At 40.4% G+C, this 21,206-nt stretch overlaps 1 protein-coding gene across 5 annotated transcripts in view; it reads left to right on the top strand.

Moving 5' to 3' along the window:
- Positions 1–21,206, top strand: part of thoc2 (THO complex 2) — a 107,431-nt gene that overhangs the window by 5,136 nt on the left and 81,089 nt on the right. For 2 of the 5 annotated variants that reach the window (XM_069892914.1, XM_069892913.1), the window contains exons 2-5: positions 6,052–6,110; positions 12,276–12,367; positions 14,913–14,964; positions 15,056–15,126. In XM_069892914.1, coding sequence (XP_069749015.1) covers positions 6,052–6,110; positions 12,276–12,367; positions 14,913–14,964; positions 15,056–15,126 — 274 coding nt within the window. Of the gene's footprint in view, positions 1–2,283; positions 2,335–2,742; positions 3,521–6,051; positions 6,111–11,693; positions 11,764–12,275; positions 12,368–14,912; positions 14,965–15,036; positions 15,127–21,206 lie in introns of those variants that run through there. The other 3 variants (XM_069892916.1, XM_069892915.1, XM_069892917.1) reach the window with 3 other exon arrangements.

Here is a 21,206-nt window from a genome sequence, read left to right as displayed (position 1 = left end):
TTGTGACCTTTGCCTAAGAACTTGTCTCCCTTCCAAAGGGACACCCTTTTATTCTAAAGATATGGCCTCTTGTCTGAGACTCTCCCATGACTGAAACGTGTTCTCCATGTCCAGTCTATCACACTTTTGAAGTCCCTTTGGATATCTTCTTTCTGACTTCTCTCCCCAGTCAGAAAATATTCCACACCTTTATTCCTTCCACCAAAATCTATGACCTTGCACTTCGCCACATTGTTTTCCAATCACTGCTTTGTTGCCTATTCTCATAATCTGTTAAAGTGCTTCTCTGTCTCCTTGCTTTCTCAACACAACCTGCCCCTCCAACTCTCTTGGTATCATCCACAAATTTGGCTATGAAGGCATCGAGTCCATCATCCAGGTCATTAATGTGTAATGTGCGAAGTAGCAAACCCTGTGGTTCAACACGAGCCATTGACAGCTAAAACACCACAATGAGTTCCAGACTCTACCCTATAACAAATTTTTAAGATACCAGTATATTAAAAAAGAAAGCTGCTGTAGTGTACACAGTTTTTACTTTGCACTCAAATCCATTACCAATGTGGTGTTAAACCAATAAAAGAATTGTAAAATTAATTTAAAAATGCATCACACTCATTTAAAATCCTTGAAAATCACAAACTTTATCGTCTGAGGCAAAGAACTTGGCGAGCACATCTGGAGTCTCACTGTTTACACTCATCACATAGGTTCCAGTCTGAATCTGGTGAATCAGCTTCATCGTCTGTGTCCCACAATAAGTCATCCTCATACCATCCGTTGCATGAGAGATACTGGCACTCACTGAAAGATTTTATGACTACAGTTTCTTTCACTTTATCCCCTGCTTTGATCACAAAATCACACAGCCCATCAAGTGATGGAGCATGCAGAGCCCCACATTTTGCAAAGTATTTTACGAGTGATTCCTCTTCTCATCGAACATTGTTTCTTCAGTATTTTTCTTAAAACATCTTCCTTTTTTTTCTCCACTCTCTCACCACCTCAGTTAAGTCAAATGTTCTTGGAGAAGCACAGTTGTTAGATTCCTTGGCCATTTCAATGACTTTTAGCTTAAAACATGTTTCATACTTTCTTTGTTTTGCCGGTGGCTTCATGATAATTTGATTTTAAAAAAATTTAAACTGGTTAAGACAAAAACTAGCAACAGACTGAACCGTGAATAGCTTTGTGATGGTGCTTTACTCTCCCTTTGTCCACGTCCATCAGCTCAGTCAACGTATGTTTTGGGGGTCATCTTGTATGAGCTAAAAGAAATTCAGACTGAAATTGGTCTCGTCTTATCTGAAGGTCGCCTTATCCACTGAAACGTATGGGATCTTTACCTTCGATGGACACTGTGAGACCTGCTGTGTTTCTCTGGCATTTTTGTGTTTTTACTACTTCACAGCATCTGCAGACTTGCATGTTTCATCCCAAGCTCCCTTTCTTCCCAAGTTGGGCAATCCTATCCATATTTTCTTTAATACCATGTGGGCTCCCATCTTGTTTAGCACCCTCATGTGTGGTACCTTGTCAAGGGCCTTTTGAAAATCCAAATCAACATCCTCTACTGGCTCTCCTTTGCCAATCATGTTTGTTACTCCTCAAAGAATTTTAAGATGTATAAGGCAAGATCTCTCACAGAAAACTGCAAAATTTGGCCATTTTAACATGCTTTGAAGTACCTTGAAGCTGCATCCTTCAGTATGGACTCCTACTATTTTACCAACCACTGAAATCAGGCTAACCAGCGTAAAACTTCCTCCCTTAGCCTCGATCCCTTCTGAGAGTCGAGTGACTTTTGCCATTTCCCAGCCATCTGGAACTATTTCAGTGATTCTTCAAAGATCACTATTAATGCCTCCCAGAATCCTGTGTTGTAACCCACCTGATCCAAGTGACTTGATTACCTTCAGCCCCTTTATCTTCCCCATTGTAATAGGGACCACACTCAAGTTCAAGTTTATTATTTGAGTGCACATGTACATCCAGAAGAAGCAGTGTTTCTCTGCACCATGATACACACACAATACATATTTTCACAAAGCACATAATGCCATGCAAGAGGAAAAAATATAATAAAATAAATAGTATAAATCATTCACTTCTTCTCAACTCTCCAACTTCTCAATCTCGGAGATTAGCTTTGGTGTGGCAATAACATAGGGTGTCAATTGTCTTGGATGGATGACAAGCAAGCTGCTTTGCCAAGGGTTGTGTTGATCAGTGAGTGTATTACTGCAACAGGCAAGTGGAATTTCATTGAACTTATGACTTGGGTCTTGAAGATGGAGGAATGGCTTTGGAGTGTCAGAAAATCAGTTTCACTAGGTGATTAAGCTTCCAAAATATTTTGTTAAGAGAAGTTGTTTCTGGTTAATTGTGACTCAGGAAATTAATGGTGGTTTTACCAGTAAGTAGCATTTCCAGTATTGTTGGGTTTTATTTGAAATTTCAAATATGTATGGCATTTTGTTTTGGGATGTTAAGAGCAGATGATTTGAATCTCCGGTTAAGGGAGGATATTGCCTGGCATAGGTAGTGCAAATGTTACTTGTCACTTCTCAGCTCCTCGTTCAATGTTGTGTTAGCTTTGCTTTGTGGAGGCATGGATTGCTTCATTTTCATGTGGCTTTCAAATAGAACTGAACATTGCATAATTTTTTTGTAAACACTTTGCACTTTTGACTTTGTACCAGGAGCTGGAAAGAAGTGCTTTGATGAAAGAGCTGAGATGGTTGCTCTCAGGACATTGCTCAGTAGAGTTCCTGTGGAAATGTCCTGGAGCTGGAATGATTGATGACCAACAGCCACAACCATCTTCCTTTGTGTGAATATGACTCCATTGGTCTGTTCTTATGACCATTAACTTCAGTTTTACCAGAGTCTTTTGATGTCATAGTCAAATGCTTAATCATGGCTGTGATGAAACCTGCTTTTGAGTGGGCTGAGCGAAAGGCAAACTGGACGTAAAAGAGGTCGTAACACTGGACAATGAAAATTTTGCTTACTGAACACTTCTGGGTGTATTTTATGGCTTTTGGGCTGCTGATCATGAAAAGCACTTCAGAATTTTTCTGTCATGTACAATTTTTTTGAGATATCTCTGATTTTTGTGGTTTCCTGTCATATTTCAAGCTGTATTGGTCAGTCCGAGCATGCCTGGGCGTGCAGTCAGTGCAGGTGTCGTGCCTGGGTGTGTTTGGAAGGCATTGAAAGATGCTTTTAAGAATTTCCTTGGCAAGTACAGAGCACCAAACTACATCCAGTTGATTGGCAACATGCTTCAAGCCTACAAAACAATGAAAATGTATTTTCTGCATTTGGATGTCTTCCCTGCTGATCTTGGTGTATTTAGTGACAAACATGGTGAAAGGGTTCACCAGGACATTGTCACCATGGAAAAGTGGTATCAGGTCAACTGGAATCATCAATACTGGATGACTATTGTTGGACACTGACACGAGAAACATCAAATGCTGAGTGTAAATGAAAATGAGCGGCAAAGCATTTTTAGGTCAGTTGAACTTGTGCAATGTGTCAGCATCATTATGCAATTAAACATCCTAAATTCAATAAAAGTTCATTTAATGTTTCTCCATCTTCCTATGTGATACAGCAAATCTGAAATTCTCTTTGTGTTCAGCTTGAAGTTGTCTATCATAATCCCCACATTTTCTCCAGGAAGCAAACCTTTGAAAAAATGTGTCCGTTGTTACTGGAGACTAGATTCTGCTCTTCCTCGAAGTTTTTACTGCGATATGTATGATAGAGTTGACTTGCTGGGCTACTCATGAATTTAACCCTTCTCATTGTAGCAGACATGATATGACAATACACTTGAACTTGACTGGGAATAAGTTCAAACATTTTGACTATAAAGCCCATATAAGTCATGAGATCACTTGTTATTTTAAACTGGACTGAGTGTTGGTTTAGTCTACATCATCTTTCCTCGTGGAACCTTGTAAATCACTGGAATGAATTTGGTGAGGCTTTTTTGAGTCCCTCGATGAAAATATATTTTTCCTTCAGGAGGCATACCAGACATGAGTAAACTATTCCAAGTGTTCTTTACACTGGCTCCTCGAATTTCATCTGACGTTTTTAGTCTAGTAGTCGAATCCTTTTTTAAAAGGTTATCGAGCCAAATGGCTGCCGAATTGTTTGCTGTGCTTGCATCCTAACTTTCAGTGATTTATGTGGAAGGATATTCTGGTCCTTCTGTTCAATTTATTTTTCAATGTTGTTGACTCATAACTGCCCGTTAAGGGCGATTAGTAATAGATAAATGCCCGTATTGCTATCAACATAAATGTTCCATAAACATTAGAGTTTAGCATATCGTTCTGCAACTTCCTTAAAAGTTGAAAAGGATAAAATTGCATTTGTTGTATGTGTGGCATGCATATGGAAATGCATCACCATTTTTCAATTAAATTCTTCAAGTCAACTTGTTTTGTTAAATGAGAACACTGCACTGCTGGATGATTTTTTAAAAAAAAAATATTGTGTTTTCTAGTCATCTCTAACCTCTTGGCACATTTTCTTTAATTAAATTCTGAACGCCTAACATTTTATAGCACTTGGTTGACAGTAATATTTTTCAAGGTTCCTTTCCAGTTGTTCATGATGGAATGCCTTTGCAAGTTTCTTTGTACAATCACATGTCAGCGTGTTTCTGCACCACTAACTGGACAATTCTAACTCAGAATTGCTGGCATCTGTATTTTTTTTCTATCGTCTGCTGATGAGAGCATAATCCATGGTATATAATTCTTTGTTATTTGTACCTTTTTCATTTTAATTTAAAATATTGAAAGAATATATTTGAAGCAGTGCTTCAGTTCACATTACATCCCTCCAATTTTTGTCATTTTCTTGAGATATTGTTTCATACTTTTTGTAAATAACTCCAATATCATGGCCTTTTGGGTAACGAAAAGCAGCATTTCAGAATTCACAAATTATCACCAAGATAATTTGAGATGCAGAATGAATTTCGCACTCTTAGAATTTGTGATGGGACAAAAAAGTAAATGAATCGACACAAAACATTTTTAGCAAGCGTTTTTTTGACATACAAGCAAATGAAGTGGCTTCACATTCCAGAAAATCCTGATGCAAACATTTCTGTAAATGCAGCATTTCTCCACCCCATAATGCAGTGGTCTACTGTAATATATCACAAAAGTAACGTCTACCATGATGTACGTTGTCAATTTTACCATTTGCTTCGTGATTGTTTCCTTGTTATCAGTATAATCGGCAATATTGTATCAAAATCTAATGGAAGAATGCATTTTGGGCGGAATGGAACATTATTGGTGTTACTGTTTTATCAAGTGGATCAGTCAATCCCTTATTTTCTTATTATTATTAACATTGAAATTTCATATTAAAAGCTAAAAGTCATAATGATACATTGCTCTTAAATCATATAATTTAATCCAAGGTAGCCCACATTTTAATCAAACATTAAATTGTATTGATCTTTTATTATTATTTTTAAAAAAAGGAAAATCTAAACCCAGTACCAAGAAGCTGTTTGTCCAAAAAAAGGACAGAATTCTCATTAGAGTGATAAATTACCACTTTAGTCAACACTTCTACCTTCACAACAAATCGGAAATTAATCTTCTCTAAATTTAAACATGACGATGTCACGTAGCCATTGAGCATGGTTAGGTGGGGTAACGTCCCTCCTTCAATTCCTTCAAGGAAAAAAAAACGATACCTTCGGGGTGGGTGGGGGGGGTGTATCAAGAACAATATGACAATAAAGTTGCCTCTCAACATTTGGCACTTGTTTTTTGACCACGGTATTTGGTGAAACATTTGATTAAAATTATTATCAAATTATTTAATAATTTATGATAATTGATGTAGTTTACTTATCTGGTATAGTTTAAGTATCTTGTAACTTCACATCATACATTATTTTGCACAAAAAATACAGTCTGCAGGCAGCAATTTAATTTGTAAACGTAAATTGTTCATGTAATAAGAATGGATTATTTTGTTCACGACAAGCATTTTATTTTGCAGTGTACAGTTATGCCGCAATCTCAGTGAAAATCAAGGTTACAATGATGTAACGTTTAGAGGTAAGATGTTCTGTGTTATGATTACGTACTGATTGCAATTGTACTTTGGACAGTCTGACCAAATAATTATTTGTGATGATTTATGCAATGATTGTATTGAGCCTTTTTGCAATTCGACTCAGAACACCGTGCTTATTATTTGGGATACATTTTGCAACAGTAGTGGTTATGGTTCAAGATTTTGTGCTAGGTGAGAATCTGAAGTTTGAATTATGTTCTTTTTCCCCCACAAAGAACTTAATTTTTTTCTCCCCCGTTCTGAAGTGTCTCCCCACCTTCCGGAGTGGCCATTCACATAAAAAAAAATCCAAATATCCATATCAATATTGGAGAACTTGTTTAATTGCCCTTGCGGTCGAGGTTTGAGGACCAATTCTTGTTTTGATAAAATAAAATCTTTTTGTTCAATAATTGGTCTGGTTGGAATTTTTTCCCGAACTTCCTGCTAAGGAAGGATTGCTCCAGATTATTTTTGTGCCTTTCTTCACACATTTAATTTCCTTGGATGTAATTTCCTTGGATTTAATCTTTCTCTCCTTCATGGATAATTTAATGTTCTTCTGATGGGAATAGTCATTCACCAGGTAACGTTCAAATGGTGAGTTTGCTTGTGTAAAAGAATCAGAAGAAATAGCTCCTTGATTTCAGGACATAATCGCTTTATAATGTTTGGTACCCCATTTATAAGTACAGTGTTCAAAGCTAAGTAGACCCCTATCAAATGTTATCAATGGCTGGCATCTGCAGTTTGTTCCCTGGTGGGACCACCATGGCATCTTGTATTATTCCAGAGTACAAGATGATTAAAATATCGGGCATACATTTGATTGTTGTCAATTGTAAAGATACAAAAAGAAGAGTCCTTGTGACTTGGTGAATTATGTTGTATTTGTCTCCTTCAATCTCCTGCACTTTAACTAATGAGCACTGGCATCACCTGTCAAATTAATATCAAAAATTTGAGCATGTTTATTCAGTGCAAAGCTTCTAAAATACTAATGATGGCTATTGTGGTCACAGTTTTGGGTACATTTGCAATCAGCATCAAGAATGTATTTATTTGGTATATTCCATAAACTTGGATTGTTGCAGTTTTTTTAAATGGTTATTTGAATGCTACTTAAAAGTTGTTGCAGTTGTATAAGAAAATATCAAATATCGGAATTGTAGGAAAATACTTTTGAGCAAAAAGATCAAATGGTATCAGACTGGCAGATAGGATAAATGGAAAACCTAAGAGATTATACAAGTATGTTAAGAGCAAAAACTAAATTTGGCAGAGAATATGACCCTGGAAGATTTCAGCCACTCATCGTGATGTTGAGCCCCAGGAGATATGTGAGGTCTTCAATGAATATATCTCATCTTTTACTCGAGAAAGTCATGGAGGCCAATAAAGTATGTGGCAAATGAGTACTGGAATCTTGGACTATATCCCAATTGCAAAAGAGAACAAGAGCAGTCTTGAATTATATTATGATGAATAAATTGCCAGGGCCTGAGCAAGTATTTCTCCAGACATTGGGAAGCTGTGGAAAAAAATTGCTGGGGCCCTTGCAGAGATTTTTCCTCACATTGGCCATGGTGAGGTACCAGAAGATCGGAGGGTGACTAATGTTGAATTTCATTGAAACATTATACCAGGGCAGCGAGAAGTATTCATATGGTGAGCAGTCAACTCAACAGGGCATATCGTAGTGCAGGGTAGGAAAGCAAGAGCACATTACAGTGCAGTGTTATAGTGAAAGGATCAGTTACTCAATGCAAGGGCACAATGGGAACACTATTGAGGGATTCAATCAGGAGTCTTGTGGTAGTGGGGAAGAAACTGTATTCGAAACTGTTGGTGTGTGATTTCATTCTCTTGATTCTTTCCCCAATGGGAGGAGGGAGAAGAGTGTGTGTTCACCGTGGGATGGATCCTTCAGTATGTTGATAAAACATAAGGTAGTGGAAAATGTTGCTGGAGTGACAGGAAACTTGTGTGACATCCTGAGTTCCATTTAGCACCATCTCCGCTCCTTCCTGTCTTGGGTGGAGCAGCACCCGCACCACACATCTAGCTATTATGATGGTGCAGATTAGTTGTTGATGAGGGGCACTTGTTCAACCTCCTTATCCTTGCAAGGGAGTAGAGGCTTTGGTGTTTACTTTTGTGGCAATGTTTTTGGTTCAGGTCAGCTTACTGGAGATGTTCACTCCCATGATTTTTAAGTTATCTGTTGTCTCCATTTTAAAACCATTGAGTTGAATAGGAATCTGGTGTCTCTCTGCCACTTCGCCCCACCCCCATCTCCCTGCCGCTTCACCCCCCTCGTCTTCCCCCACCCCACTGAAGTCTATGATCATCGATATGTTTCATTGTGAGAGATCGTTATCTTGGGACCAAGCCATTAAACTCATCCCTTCTGTATTTCATCTCATTATTTGATAAGCAACCTCCAATGGGTAATGTAATCCACAAACTTGAAGATGTATGTGGCCAGGCAGTTCAAGTGTCATGGGAACACAGCAGGGACCTAAGTTGACATTGAGTATGTTCATGGAGAAATTTTGCCTCCAATCTTTACTGATTGTGATGTGTTAGACAGGAAGCCAAGGATCTAGTTGCAAAGTGGGTTGAGGATATTAACAGTGGATTGTGATATTGAAAGAAGAGTTTGATTGAAAAACAGTAGTGGGATGTTGGTGTCTTTGGTGTCCAGGTGTTCCAGGACTGAAAGGAGGATCAGGGAGATGGCAACTGCCATGGAGCTGTTTTGAACAGTCAGCCAATTGAAGTGAAGCAAAGATAACCGGGAGGAAAGAGTTGATGTTTGCCATGATTTCTCAAAGCACTCCATGATGGTGGATATCATAGCCCTGGTTGATAGATATTTACACCCATTATTCATGCTCTTCTTCGATACTGGTAAGATGGTGGCCTTGTGACAGATTATGTTGTGTTTGTATTATATTTAAATCTGTTTTGAGAGATAAGTTGGAGCAGGTTTTTTAGTGTAGGTCACATACAAACACTTTAAAATAGATTTTATGGAGAGTGCCCAAGAGATTTCACTAATGGATTGTTGCTTACAGAAAGGCAACAGATGAAAGAACTTGTCGGAACCACAGGCTGTCTGGAGTGTAACTTGCTGTTCTAGGAGGATCATGTGGCTTTGCCAGCAGAGAGAATAAAGCAGGCTTTCTCTCAGAGATTATTTCGGCAGTTTTACAGTCAGCGGCAGCAGCTGGGACTGGAACAGGACAAGCTGGCAAGCTTGTGGAAAAACCCCATTCGGAAGTTGAGTTGTGAGTGCTGAGTTCAGCCTGGTCAAAGCCCATGTGGTTCATCCTAACCCTAACTCTGATGCTTCACTTGAAACAAGAGAAACAAAAAGGAACTCTATGGTGACCTGAAAGAAAGAGTTCATCATCAGGAGAACCCTGATGGGGCAAGTTTCTTTGGCAAGATCCTGAAGTGGTGGATTAAAAAAGGAATCAGTTGTGGGTGTCCAGCAAACAACATATCTCCCTCTGAAACCCGACAAGAACCTGCCTGAGCGGTAACCATTTATCTTTCAAGCACAAAAGCCTGGTGAACTTTATGAATGTTAAATTCTGTGCACAGAATAAGAATTGCCTGCAACCAGTGAACTTGGAGGAATGAGAAGTGAGATTGGACTGTGAATCAAAGAACTTTTCTGAACTTACACACACATTAAACACGTGCACTTAGAATTAGAAGGGCTTTAAGTTAGGTTTGATTCTATTTTCATGTTTAAAGATAATTAAAAGCAACTTTTGTTTAAGTAACCATTTGTCTTGATGAATATCTATTGCTGCTCGATTTTGGCATCCTCTGGCTTCGTAACAGCCTTTTAAATTTTTTTTAAAAATTTTCACACTATGAACCATGTTAACCAAAATACACACAAAAATTTCCCTCTTGAATATACACAGTGTCATTTTCTCCACTTTTGCCCCCCTCCCTCCTTCCCACCCCCTCCCCACCCACTAAACATTCAACATATACAATACATTAAACCCATTAAATAATGTCATCACACAATGAAAATAAACAAGAAAATTGTGTCATCTACTTTTACACACTGGGTCAGTTCATTTCGTCGTCTTCTCATTCTGTCATTTTAAGGGGTGGAGGTCCACGGTAGGCCCTCTCAGTTGTGTTCCATGTACGGTTTCCAAATGTGTTCGAATACTGTGACGTTATTTCTTAAATTATGTTATTTTTTTCCAATAGAATACATTTATTCATTTCTATGCCTTTTTTTTCTTGTTGTGAAATGGATAGGCTTTTATTAACTATAGAGTGGAACAGCCGTCAACCTCGTTGACCGATCAAGGCAGAGAGAAATAGGGAACATGGGTAGCTATGGGTAGGAATTGTCTCAGGAGGAGTGTCCAGCTGGCAATCATATCACACCCAACTACAGGAAAGATATCAGCAAGATTGAAAGTGCAGAGATTTACTAGGATGTCACGGAACCGAGTTACAGGGAGAAGTTAAACAGGTTAGGATTTGATTCCCTGGATCAAAGAAGAATAAGGGGAGATTTGACAGAGGTATTTAAAATTATGAGGGGGATAGACAGAGGAAATATTGGTAGGCTTTTTCCACTGAGGGTAGGTGAGTTACAAACTAGAGGACATGGATTAAGGGCGAAAGGGGAAAAGTTTAGGGGGAAACTTCTTCACACAGAGAGTGGTGGGAATGTGGAACTAGCTGCCGGCTGAAGTGGTGAATGCAGGCTCAATTTTAACATTTAAGAAGAATTTCGATAGGTACATGGATGGGATGGGTATGGACTGGGTGCAGGTCGGTGGGAATAGGCAGAACAATGGGTTGGCACAGACTAGAAGGGGCCTGTTTCTGCACTGTAATGTTCAATGGTTCCATAGCCTTCCCAGAACAGAGTATTTTTCATTATCAGATGACTCAACACCCCCCCCCCCCCCCCCCCCACCACCACCACCTGCGTTCTTTTCTCACTCCCACCGGTTCACCCAGGTCAACCTACTGCAGGAAAGATTAAAGATACCTGTTAATACCTTCCAGCTGATCTGTGTAGACTGTCGGGTCATGTCTGAGACTGCTTCTGGGTCCAGTCACTTTTGCCAGGTTCACTGATACTGATCTGATATTTAGTTCATTGACAATGGGTGCAGGCACATGCGAAGTAGTTATCACTGTCTCACTGACTCCCCATTTGAAGTGAGAGTAGAACACATTAACAAACATTACCTAAGTTGATGGAAGGAGAAGAGAAGAAAAAAATGGACTCAGTAGAATTTCTGGTGTATTTTTGTTGAATGACAACATTGTCTAACTGAATTAATGCAACCTAGATTGTATAACTAAAATGGATGAGAGGGGGGAGGGATGGGGGGGTGGCTTGGGAGGAGGGAGGGGGGAGGGAGAAAAAGTCACTGTAAATGTGTGGAAAAGAAAAAGTGTATATCATGGCTATTGTGATTTATGGTGTGAAAAATAAAAGATTAAAAAAAAAAAAAAAAAAAAAAAAAAAAAAAAAGTTTGCATTGTTGCAAGGTGCTAATTTACACTTTTTTCACTGCTGTAAGGACAAACTAGGGAACGGCATGCTGACTTTCATGGCTGAGTTACAGGAGGAATTCTGAAGGAATTGAATAGGCAAGTAGTTGAATGGGCAAGGGCTGATTTGGGAAAGTCGGCATGGCTTCTACGTGGGAAATTGTCTCACAAATCTGAGTTTGTTTCAAGGTGTCACCAAAAGTATTGAAGAGGGCAGAGCAGTGGATGTTACCTGAGTGCTCTTGAGCACGGCTTTTTAACAGCTCCCACGTGGTAGGTGTTTCCTGAAGATTAGATCACATAGGATCCAAGGTGAGCTTGCTAATTGGATTCAAAATTGGCTTGGAAGGAGTTGGTGGGTGATCATGGAGCTTCATTTTCCCTTGCGGTCTGTGACCCATAGTGTGCTGCAGGAATCTGTGCTGGATGCACTGTTATTTGTCATGTAGATTAAGGATTTGGAAGACAATGTCATTAACCTGATGAATAAGTTTGCAGATGATAACAAATTTGATCTGGTTGACAGTGAAGAAGACTGGAGAATATTTAACTTTTTTAGCCTTTTGACTTTTTCTTTTTATCAACATTTGCTTAATTTGATTGTAAAACAGATATCCAACAAGCTTTGTACGAGTTGGCATGTCATGTAATAAAAGGAAATCTAAGACAAGAACAAGCTGCCAGTGCTCTGAGTGATGTAATGGTAAGTGATTCAATGCTTCAAAGCTTAATTTTTTTATAAATATGTAAAATTCAGGATGGACTTGGAATTTTATAAAGGAGAATATATTTTATTTTTAATTACAGTATTCGATGGCATACAAGACCCGTTTTATTTCCAAAACAAAAATAGCTTAAAAATATATGTGTAGTTAAAATTAGGGTGATAATGGTGAGTACCACTAACAGCGAATATCATTGCTGCGTGGCACACTAGCATCACCGCCATCTATTGTTGGGGGCTGATTGGCTGTCAGGTGGGAGCAGGGCAGTGGGATCAGTGTGGGGGCTGGTGGCGGGCTGTCGGGAGGCTCTCCTGGTGGCCTGCTGTCGGTCCCCGTTCTGGTCCCACAGGCCCCGCTCTTTCTCCAACCCCCCCCCCCCCCAGGAGAAAGAGGGGCAGTGGGACCAGCACGGGATCTGATGGTGGCAGTTTGTTTTTTACAAAATGTTTTCTGCTATAGTTAAGCTGCTTTAGTTTTCTCTTGTAAATTACAGCATTATTATTATTTAAAAGATTTTTGCTGTTGTCCTAGTTGAAAGTTTTGTCCATTTTTTTTCTCTGCTATACTGTAGCTACATATTTCAATAACTTTAAATGCTCACCTGTAAATACACAAAAAAAATTCTTAATATTCCCTGCTGAAATTGGGGGCAGGACGTGGGGCTGGGGTGGGGGGGGGGGGGGAGGTGGGGTAGTCCCGATATAACCATGGGTCTTCTATGCCATCAAATACAGTGAAATATTCAAGACAGCAAATAATTCTATGTGTTACTTTTCAAAGGTGACATTTATTTTTAGAAATGAAGAACTTTTCCAACGTAAACCACAATTAGGTGATCTCTCTGCACGTTCAACAAGAAAGTTTAAGCAAGATGGTCATTGTTGTTTTGTATCGCTACTTAATAATTTGGCTGTTGGAGCCAGGGTGAAATTATGAATTGGAGAAACTTTTTGGTGATTGATTCATCTGCTTTGTATTTAGTGTATTTTTCACAGGTAAATGACGTTCTGCGTTATTTCTTGGTGCACTTAAATTATTCTCTTATCCTGGAACAAATGTGTTAATATATTTTTGTGAACTATTATCCATCCTGCATCCTTTCATGGCAGCCAAAGAGAGAGTTTTACTGACCACAGAAATACAGATTCTCTGGTTCTGAAATGAACTGCACATAACTCATTCATTATCCTCCCCTTTTGATGACAAAGATTGGTGGAATTGTGGACGATGTTGCAGGCTTTCAAAGAATGAAGCAGGGTCTAGAGCAGTTGAAGATCTGGGCAGAGAAATGGCAGGTAGGGTTTAATCTCAGCAGACGTGAGGTGTTGCACTTTGGGAGGTCTAGTATCGGGGGAAGATTACAGTTTATGTCTGGACTCTTAACACCATGGATGCACAGAGGGATCTGGGGGTCCAAGTACAGATTGTCCTTCAGATTAATATTAGAAAATGCTTAATCAAAGAATCAACTAGATAAGAGTTCCAAACAGAAGAAGAAATCTGAGAATCACTGTCTGATGCAACAGCAAGGCCCTCCCAGTGGCCAGCCACTTAAATTCCAGACCCCATTGCCATATTGCCATGGCTGTTTCTCACTTCATGTACTGTTAAGTTGAGGCCATCCACAAACTGGAAGCACCACACCTTGTATTCTGTCTTGGCTGTCTCCCACCATAAGACATCAATAGTGACTTCTCTAATTTTCATTAGCTCTCCACCTCTTTCTTGTCCTTCTATCTGATAGCTGTCTTTCTTCATCCTCTGTTGTCTTCCTATCACTTCTCTGCTTCTTTCTCTTCTACTCCCTCACCTCTATCCACCCATTGCCTCTTAACTGTTAACCCATGTTCCTTCCACTTCTTCCCCACTTTTTCTATTCCAGTGTCTGCTTGATTTTCAGCACTCATGAAGAAAGGCTTGGGCCTTTTAGTTTCTATGGATGCTGTGTGATCTGCTGAATTTCTATAACACCTTTGTGTACTGCAGTAGACCCCATAAGCTGAAGATTTTCTTATTTGCCTAAACCTGACAATTATTGACTTCATTATTTCTGGGGTGGGTCACCTTGAGGGGTATTTTGGAGTGAAGAAATAGGCTTTGTTAACATTCAGTTATCTACCATGTGATCTTGCAACTTGTATTCTATTGGTCATTCTAAGATTTTGAGTTAAGGAGTAGTTAGCTTTTGGTACCATTTAAACTACTATCTTTATCCATTTGATCATACTTCCTGCTGCTTAAAAGGCACATGGAGAAAACAATTTTTGCTAACCTTTTTATGGACCCTTTTCTATAATTTTGAGAATCTCTGTGTGGTTTTCATCTAATATCTTCAACTATTTTATGATTGGAAATAATTTTTGGGCTTGGAACCATTGGTCTTGTGAAGAGTTTCCAATTTGGTGGTGGGGCAAATTATTGTGCAATCTTCAACCTCCTGCAACCTTCACCTCATTGTTGAATGCTTATTGACATGAAGCCTTGGACTAATGTTAATAGTTTTCCCCTTTTTTGTTGTTGCAGGAACTTCGGGATGATATGTCTTCTATTTTGGCTGATGTTTTCTGCGTTCTTGGTGAGGGAGTACGAATATATTTTTAAACTGTTCATCACTTTTGATCATGTACATGCTGAGTTAAGAGCAAAGATTAATTTGTTCATTTCAGATATTGAAACCAGTTGCACGGAAGAAAAAAGTAAGAGAGATCATTTTACTCAACTGGTTTTGGCATGTTTGGTAAGTATCTTTTTTTCATTGAAAACCTTTTCAGCTTGGAAAATTCCTGCCTGTTCACTTGCCTGTCTAAAAGCATCTTAAATGTTACTCGATTGTCCACTTCCACTACCATCCCTGGGAGTACGTTGAAAGCACCTGCAACTTCTGGGTTTTTAAAAAAAAACTTGCCCCAAATCCTTAAAACTATGTCCTCTTGTATGTAATGTTTACAACCTGGGAAAATGTTCCAACTATATACTCCACTCATAATTTCATATGCTTTGATTAGTTTGTCCCTCAGCCACCGAATCTCCAGAGAAAATAATCCCAACTTTGTGCAATCTCTGCTTAAAGCTTATAAACTCCAATCCAGACAAGATCCTGCTGAACCTCTTCAGATCCTTCTCCAAAGCCACCACATCCTTTCTGTAATGTAGCAACCAGAATTGCTCAAGTGCTCTAAATGTGGCTGGACAAAGTTAAAACAGGTGCAACTTAACTTGCCGATGTTCACACATTATCCTCTTCGTAATGAAGACATCTGCTGATGCAGCCTTTTCCATCCAATGTGCTTGTGTTACAACTTTCAGGGAGCTACAGACTTGCACCCCAAGATGCTTCTGTTGTACAATGCCTCTCAGGATCATGCTGTATGCTTTACCCTTGTATTTGACCTCCCAATGTGTGAACTACACTTTCTAGATTAAACAATCTGCCATTTCTTCGCCTATTTTCCATCTGATCTATATTGTGCTGTTTCATTGGACAACCATTTATGATATCTAAATTCCACCAATTTTTGTGTAATCTGCCAATTTGCTCATCAACCCACTTAAATTTGTGTCCAAAAGTTTACATGTATTACCAAAAAGTGTTCCTGGCCCTGCTCCCTGCAAAAGACCATTGTTCCAGCTCTCCAGTCAGCATGTTGCCTCATCACTATCGAAGATGGTCAGACTGCTTTTGAATCTGATGTACCAAGTCACTTTGGATCCATGTGATTTAATCTTTTAGATCAGTCTCCCAAGAGGATCTAATTAAGTGCTTCACTAAATTTCACATGTAGAACATCCAATGCTGTACCTTCAATAATCATCTTTGTCTCCTCAATAAAAACACCTCCAGGTTTTAATACAACATTTATTCACATGAAGTCCTGTTGACAATCACTCATAAATCCAATGCTTTTCCAGATGAAAGTAGATAATATCCCCATCATTCTTCTCCACTAATTTCCCAATCATTTGATTAATTTTGTTGCCTTTGTTAAACAAAAGAACAAGTTTGGCAATTCTCTGTACATTTGATTTGTTCTGTTGTTCCTCTTGTGTTATAATGCTCAGTAGGCAATATCGTTCTTTATTATACCCGCACAATAACACAACTTTCCCCCTTTTTAAAAAAAAAACCCACAGAAATAAAAGGTTGGTACATATATATTGACTCATCAGAATTGGGGCTGGAGAAAAGCCATTTTGTAATGGCACACTTCTGTGAATCATTAGACTTCTGGGGATATCCTCTCATTCATCATGTGCCTTCTTCACTAGACTCTTTACCACCTTGACAGAACTCTCTGCTAGGCTATTAGACTTTTGGGTGATGTTATATGTCTAAGCTCCCCAAGTATTGGCAAAGGACTCAAATTCACTTCTAGAAAATTGTGGACCATTGTCTGATGCAACTTCACATGAATTCCATGCCTCGCAAACACATTTTCCATGAGAGTGATAACTGTTTTGCTGGGTGTTGGCTGCAGTGTTGCTACCTCTGGGTAATTGGAAAAATAGTCTGTTACCACTATATTACCAGTGAAACAAATCTACTTCATCTTTGAAATACAGTCTTTCTGGTATAGGGTGTAGTGGAAATGGTTCTGTTTGCTGCTTTAGTCTATAGGTAAGGCATATTTCGCATGAAGCAGTGGTCTGGCTTATGTCTTAGTTAATTCTTGGCCAGTATATCACCTCTTAAGTGCTACATTTGCATTTTTCCTCACCAAATGCCCTTAGTGTATCTTCTGGAGCATTTCCTTGTGGAGCAACACTGGAATCATAAACCTGTACCCTTTAAGGATCATATCTTTCACAACTGACAGTTTATCTCTGCATGTCCAATAATCTGAATACCCATTGGACAATCATTCTTAGCTGCTGGCCACCCTTTCTGTATTGTTTCTTTGGCTGCCCTGCTGGAGCCGCTGTAATGGCAGTGCTGCCACTGGTGTGGACCCGTGAGGAGTGGAGAAACAACGCTTCTGCAGGATACAACCACCCAGTCCGACTGCCATCAGCTCCACACAGGGTTTGAATGGCCCGTTAAAGGAGCTGACAGTAGTTTTTAAAATCCCACAACTGCAGGGTCTGCACCCAAGATGGCGTCACCTCTGCTCTAGCAGCCATGGCAGATTGCAGACTCCAGGGGTGGGACAGGAGGTGCAGGGCACAAGAAAACAGGGAGAGCTTCCCCCTTCTGAGAGGGAGAAGCAGAGATGACCCATGGGATGGTGACCATGGCAGCAGACCAATGAGGGTCTCTGTGGCTCAAGACCCATGCATGTGGCAGGCTGCTGGCAACTCAAGGCAAGGAGCTCACGGAGTCTGGAGACTGCTTTCAGGAGACTCACACTGGGCTGTGGACTGCTAGATACTGGCTTGACACTGGCTAAAGGGGTAAAAGGGGTACCAGGTATCACACCTGGGATGCAAGGGGGGGGGGTGCCGAAGGCACTGGGGGGGGGTTCCTGACTGTGTCTGAGGTTCGGATCTGGTGCTCGGGTTGCCGATGGTTTGAACTAGAGTCTGTGTGGCTTCAGAGGCTGTGGAGTGGTGGAGGTGAATCTACGGACACTTAGTAGCCCCTTTCAGATAAGGTAAAAGTCCAAATGTAAAGACAGAGAATCTCCACCAAAACTCATAACCACTTACCTCTCTGAATGTGCGGCGGTTGCCTCCAAGCTGCATAATCCAACCCCTCTTGGAGAGGGATAATCGGTAGGGAAGACGGCCATTGCTATGCTGCATATTTATGACGGGTGGGGTGCAGAGGACGTAATGAATGGGACACTGTCTTTTAGGGCTGCTGTCTGAAAGGTAAGTTCTTAGTTTTCCATCCGCTCCTGCAGCCAGCCTCAAGGGGGAGGCCTGACATGAAATGGCCTCGTGACTCTGGGAGGACACCCCTTTGCGTCACTTTCTCTGATGGTAAGAGGTGCTTCAGGCAATTTCTGCCAATGGCGAATCTGTCTGCTTTATAATGTTTTATTATAATGACAATAAATTGAATCTTGAGCTCTTTCATTTATCGTTACATCTGTCTCTGTTGCTTTCCTGATCTACTCGAGATAAAGTGATCTTTTTAGATATGAAGAACATTGACCTGACCTTGTATCAATCCAAATGAAAAGAAATTGAGAAGCATCAATTTATGATCTCTATTTTTTTGTTTTCTGAGGTGGGTGAACTTTAGTTGTTCTCAAGAACTCAAGGAAATGTTCAGGGAATTGACAGAAGTGAACAAAAATTAGAATTTGTAGGAGAACTTCAATAGATGCAAAACAAAAGTGAATTAGCAAGACTGAGCTGGTTAAAACTTGATAAGTTTTCAAACTGCAGCTGAAGAATGATTTACAGGAAGAGGCATTTGGTAGTCATTTTGGCTTTCCCACCACTTGCAGGACTCTACGCCTTTAAACTAAAAAGTACAGATGCAATAACTCCGACAGAATTTGCTCCAGCAAGTTATCAGCTCATGTATCTGCTTTCTATCAGTTTGAAAACCACTCAGGTTAGCTGTTTCATAATTAAAGACCACAAGGGGGCGCAATTACTCAACTGCAATTGGAGAAACACAGAAATTGCAGATACTGAAATTGGAGCAAACAGAAGCTGGAGGGATGTCAGGCACCATAAATGGATTGACATAATCAGCATTTCAGTTTGGGACCTGATGAAGAATGGTGACTGGCTGTTTCTACCCATGGATGCTGCCTGGCCTGAATCTGTGCTCAGCTTTTATTCTGATTGGAAAGAATAATTGGCATTGTAGTTAAGCATCAAAGCTAATCTCTGAATTTTTGTTTGTTTCATCGATAATACCTTCCCCCCCCCAATAAAAACAGTAGATGGGTGATGGTTAATAACTTTGCAGATGACACAAAGATTGATGGAGACAGTGTAAAGGACTGACAAAGGTAAGATACTGAGTGGGGAGCAGAGACACAGTGCTCCTCCCCATGGTCTAACTACCCAGTCCTCATGCTGATGGCTCCATACAGGTTTGAAAGTGCCTGTAAAGGAGACCACTGTGTTTTTATTTCAAATGCTGCAACTGCGGGGTCTGGGCCCAGGATGGCGGCTCCTGTGTTCAGCAGGTGCCTCCAGGAATTGCAGACAGTGGGAGAGCAGCGGACCTTTGTTTAGAAGGAGAAGCATAGGTGATGACACGACGGTGACCACTGTAGAATACCAGCAAGCCCATTAGGACCCTCACAGGCTGATGAGGACTTTTGGTTAAAACATCCACACAGGCTGTGGTATACTGATTCATGGAAACCATGTATCAGAACTGGGATTCGAGATGATGTTGAGAGCAAGAAGGGCTCCCGAAGGGCCTCGGGTGCTGAAGGCTTCCTGATTGTGACAAGAGCTGGGGTTGCCAATGGATCAAATTTGGGGTCTGTGCTGCTGCGGAACCTGTGGAACCGCTGGAGGCTAATGCACAGGCACTCACTGACTGAAGGGATTCTCTTGTTTCTCTTCTCCTTGATGTAAGGGTGTTGCCAGTATGAATGGTGACTCTTTGTCACATGGCAGACTAAAGGAAATTTTGCGTAATATATTGTGGTTGGTTGCTGTGGTTAACGAAAGGGAAAAAAAAACACACAAGCTGTGAGTGAGTTGAACCAACCAACTCACTTTACTGGAATTCTTCGAGAGCGGCATGGGTCGCTGAAGTCATCATCCGCGAGGAGTAAGCGGATGTATGCCGGCATCTGTTTGAGAAATATCTGCTTGAACAGTAAGCAGGGTCTGTGACCATCCATTAATGCCAGCACATCGTTCATAAGGGTGGACGGCGTGCAGTCGCCCAGGCTGTCCGTGTGACGGAAAAGGAAGAAGGATAATGAGTGCCTTAATTGCCTCATACCTGTCAGCGGCTTGCAGCTGATATAAGAAGCCGACGATTGTCTGGCAGCCTCCTGGTGTGTAAACTGACCACGTAGTAATATATTGTGGAGTGTATGATGATCTGCTTGACCTGAAACTGGGCCTCAGCCTGTTCGAACCAGACTAGTGGCTGTGAGGAGCAAAAGGTCGGCAGCTTCAGCAAGACTGCGTTCTGTGCACTTGTGTTCATCATGCGGTACAAAATGCTGCTTTGGACCATTGGGGTTACCACTGGTCGGTGCGCTATGTAGCGAACAAAAGAAAAAAACCACACAGAAGCAGTGAATGAATTGAACCAACCAACTGACTTTACCGGAACTCTGAAAGCTTATCACCACCACTCCCAGGATCCTTATTTGGCCCCTCCCAGCAGGACCACTGTGAGGCCCAGTGTGAGCCTGCACCTCTGCGTCCTGGTTCGCTTGTCGATCAGTGCGGCTCGCTACAATATTTTGTATTTCATTACATAACAATAAAAAAAATCTTGAAATGGCCGGTGGAGTTTAAAATGGACAAGAGTGAGGTGTTGCACTTTGGAAGGTCAAATGAAAGTGGAATAAACAGTGGGTGTTGATGCTTCTTAGAGCACTCTTATGCAGAAGAACTGGGGGTCCAGTCCATTGCTCATTTAAAGTGGCCATGCAAGTGGGTTGGTAAAGAAGATGTATAGTATGTTCATCTTCATTGGGAATGCCCTTGGGTACAAAATTATGGAAGTTACATGGCAGCTATATTAGACTTTGGTAAGGCTGCACTTGGAAAAACTTTCAATTTTGGTCATCTCATTACAGGAAGGAGACAGAGGTTTTGGAAAATGTACACGAGGTTTTGGAACCAGAATTTTTTGTTGTGAATGTCATTAATTTCTGTGTTTTGTGGCAGCATTATTAGTGCACACAATCATATTATAACCATCTTACAACCTTATCGTGT

The sequence above is a fragment of the Narcine bancroftii genome, chromosome 8 (genome assembly GCF_036971445.1).
Source record: "Narcine bancroftii isolate sNarBan1 chromosome 8, sNarBan1.hap1, whole genome shotgun sequence".
Classification (NCBI taxonomy): domain Eukaryota; kingdom Metazoa; phylum Chordata; class Chondrichthyes; order Torpediniformes; family Narcinidae; genus Narcine; species Narcine bancroftii.
The sequence above is the reverse complement of the archived record's forward strand: the minus strand, read 5'-3'. Positions and strand labels throughout refer to the sequence as shown.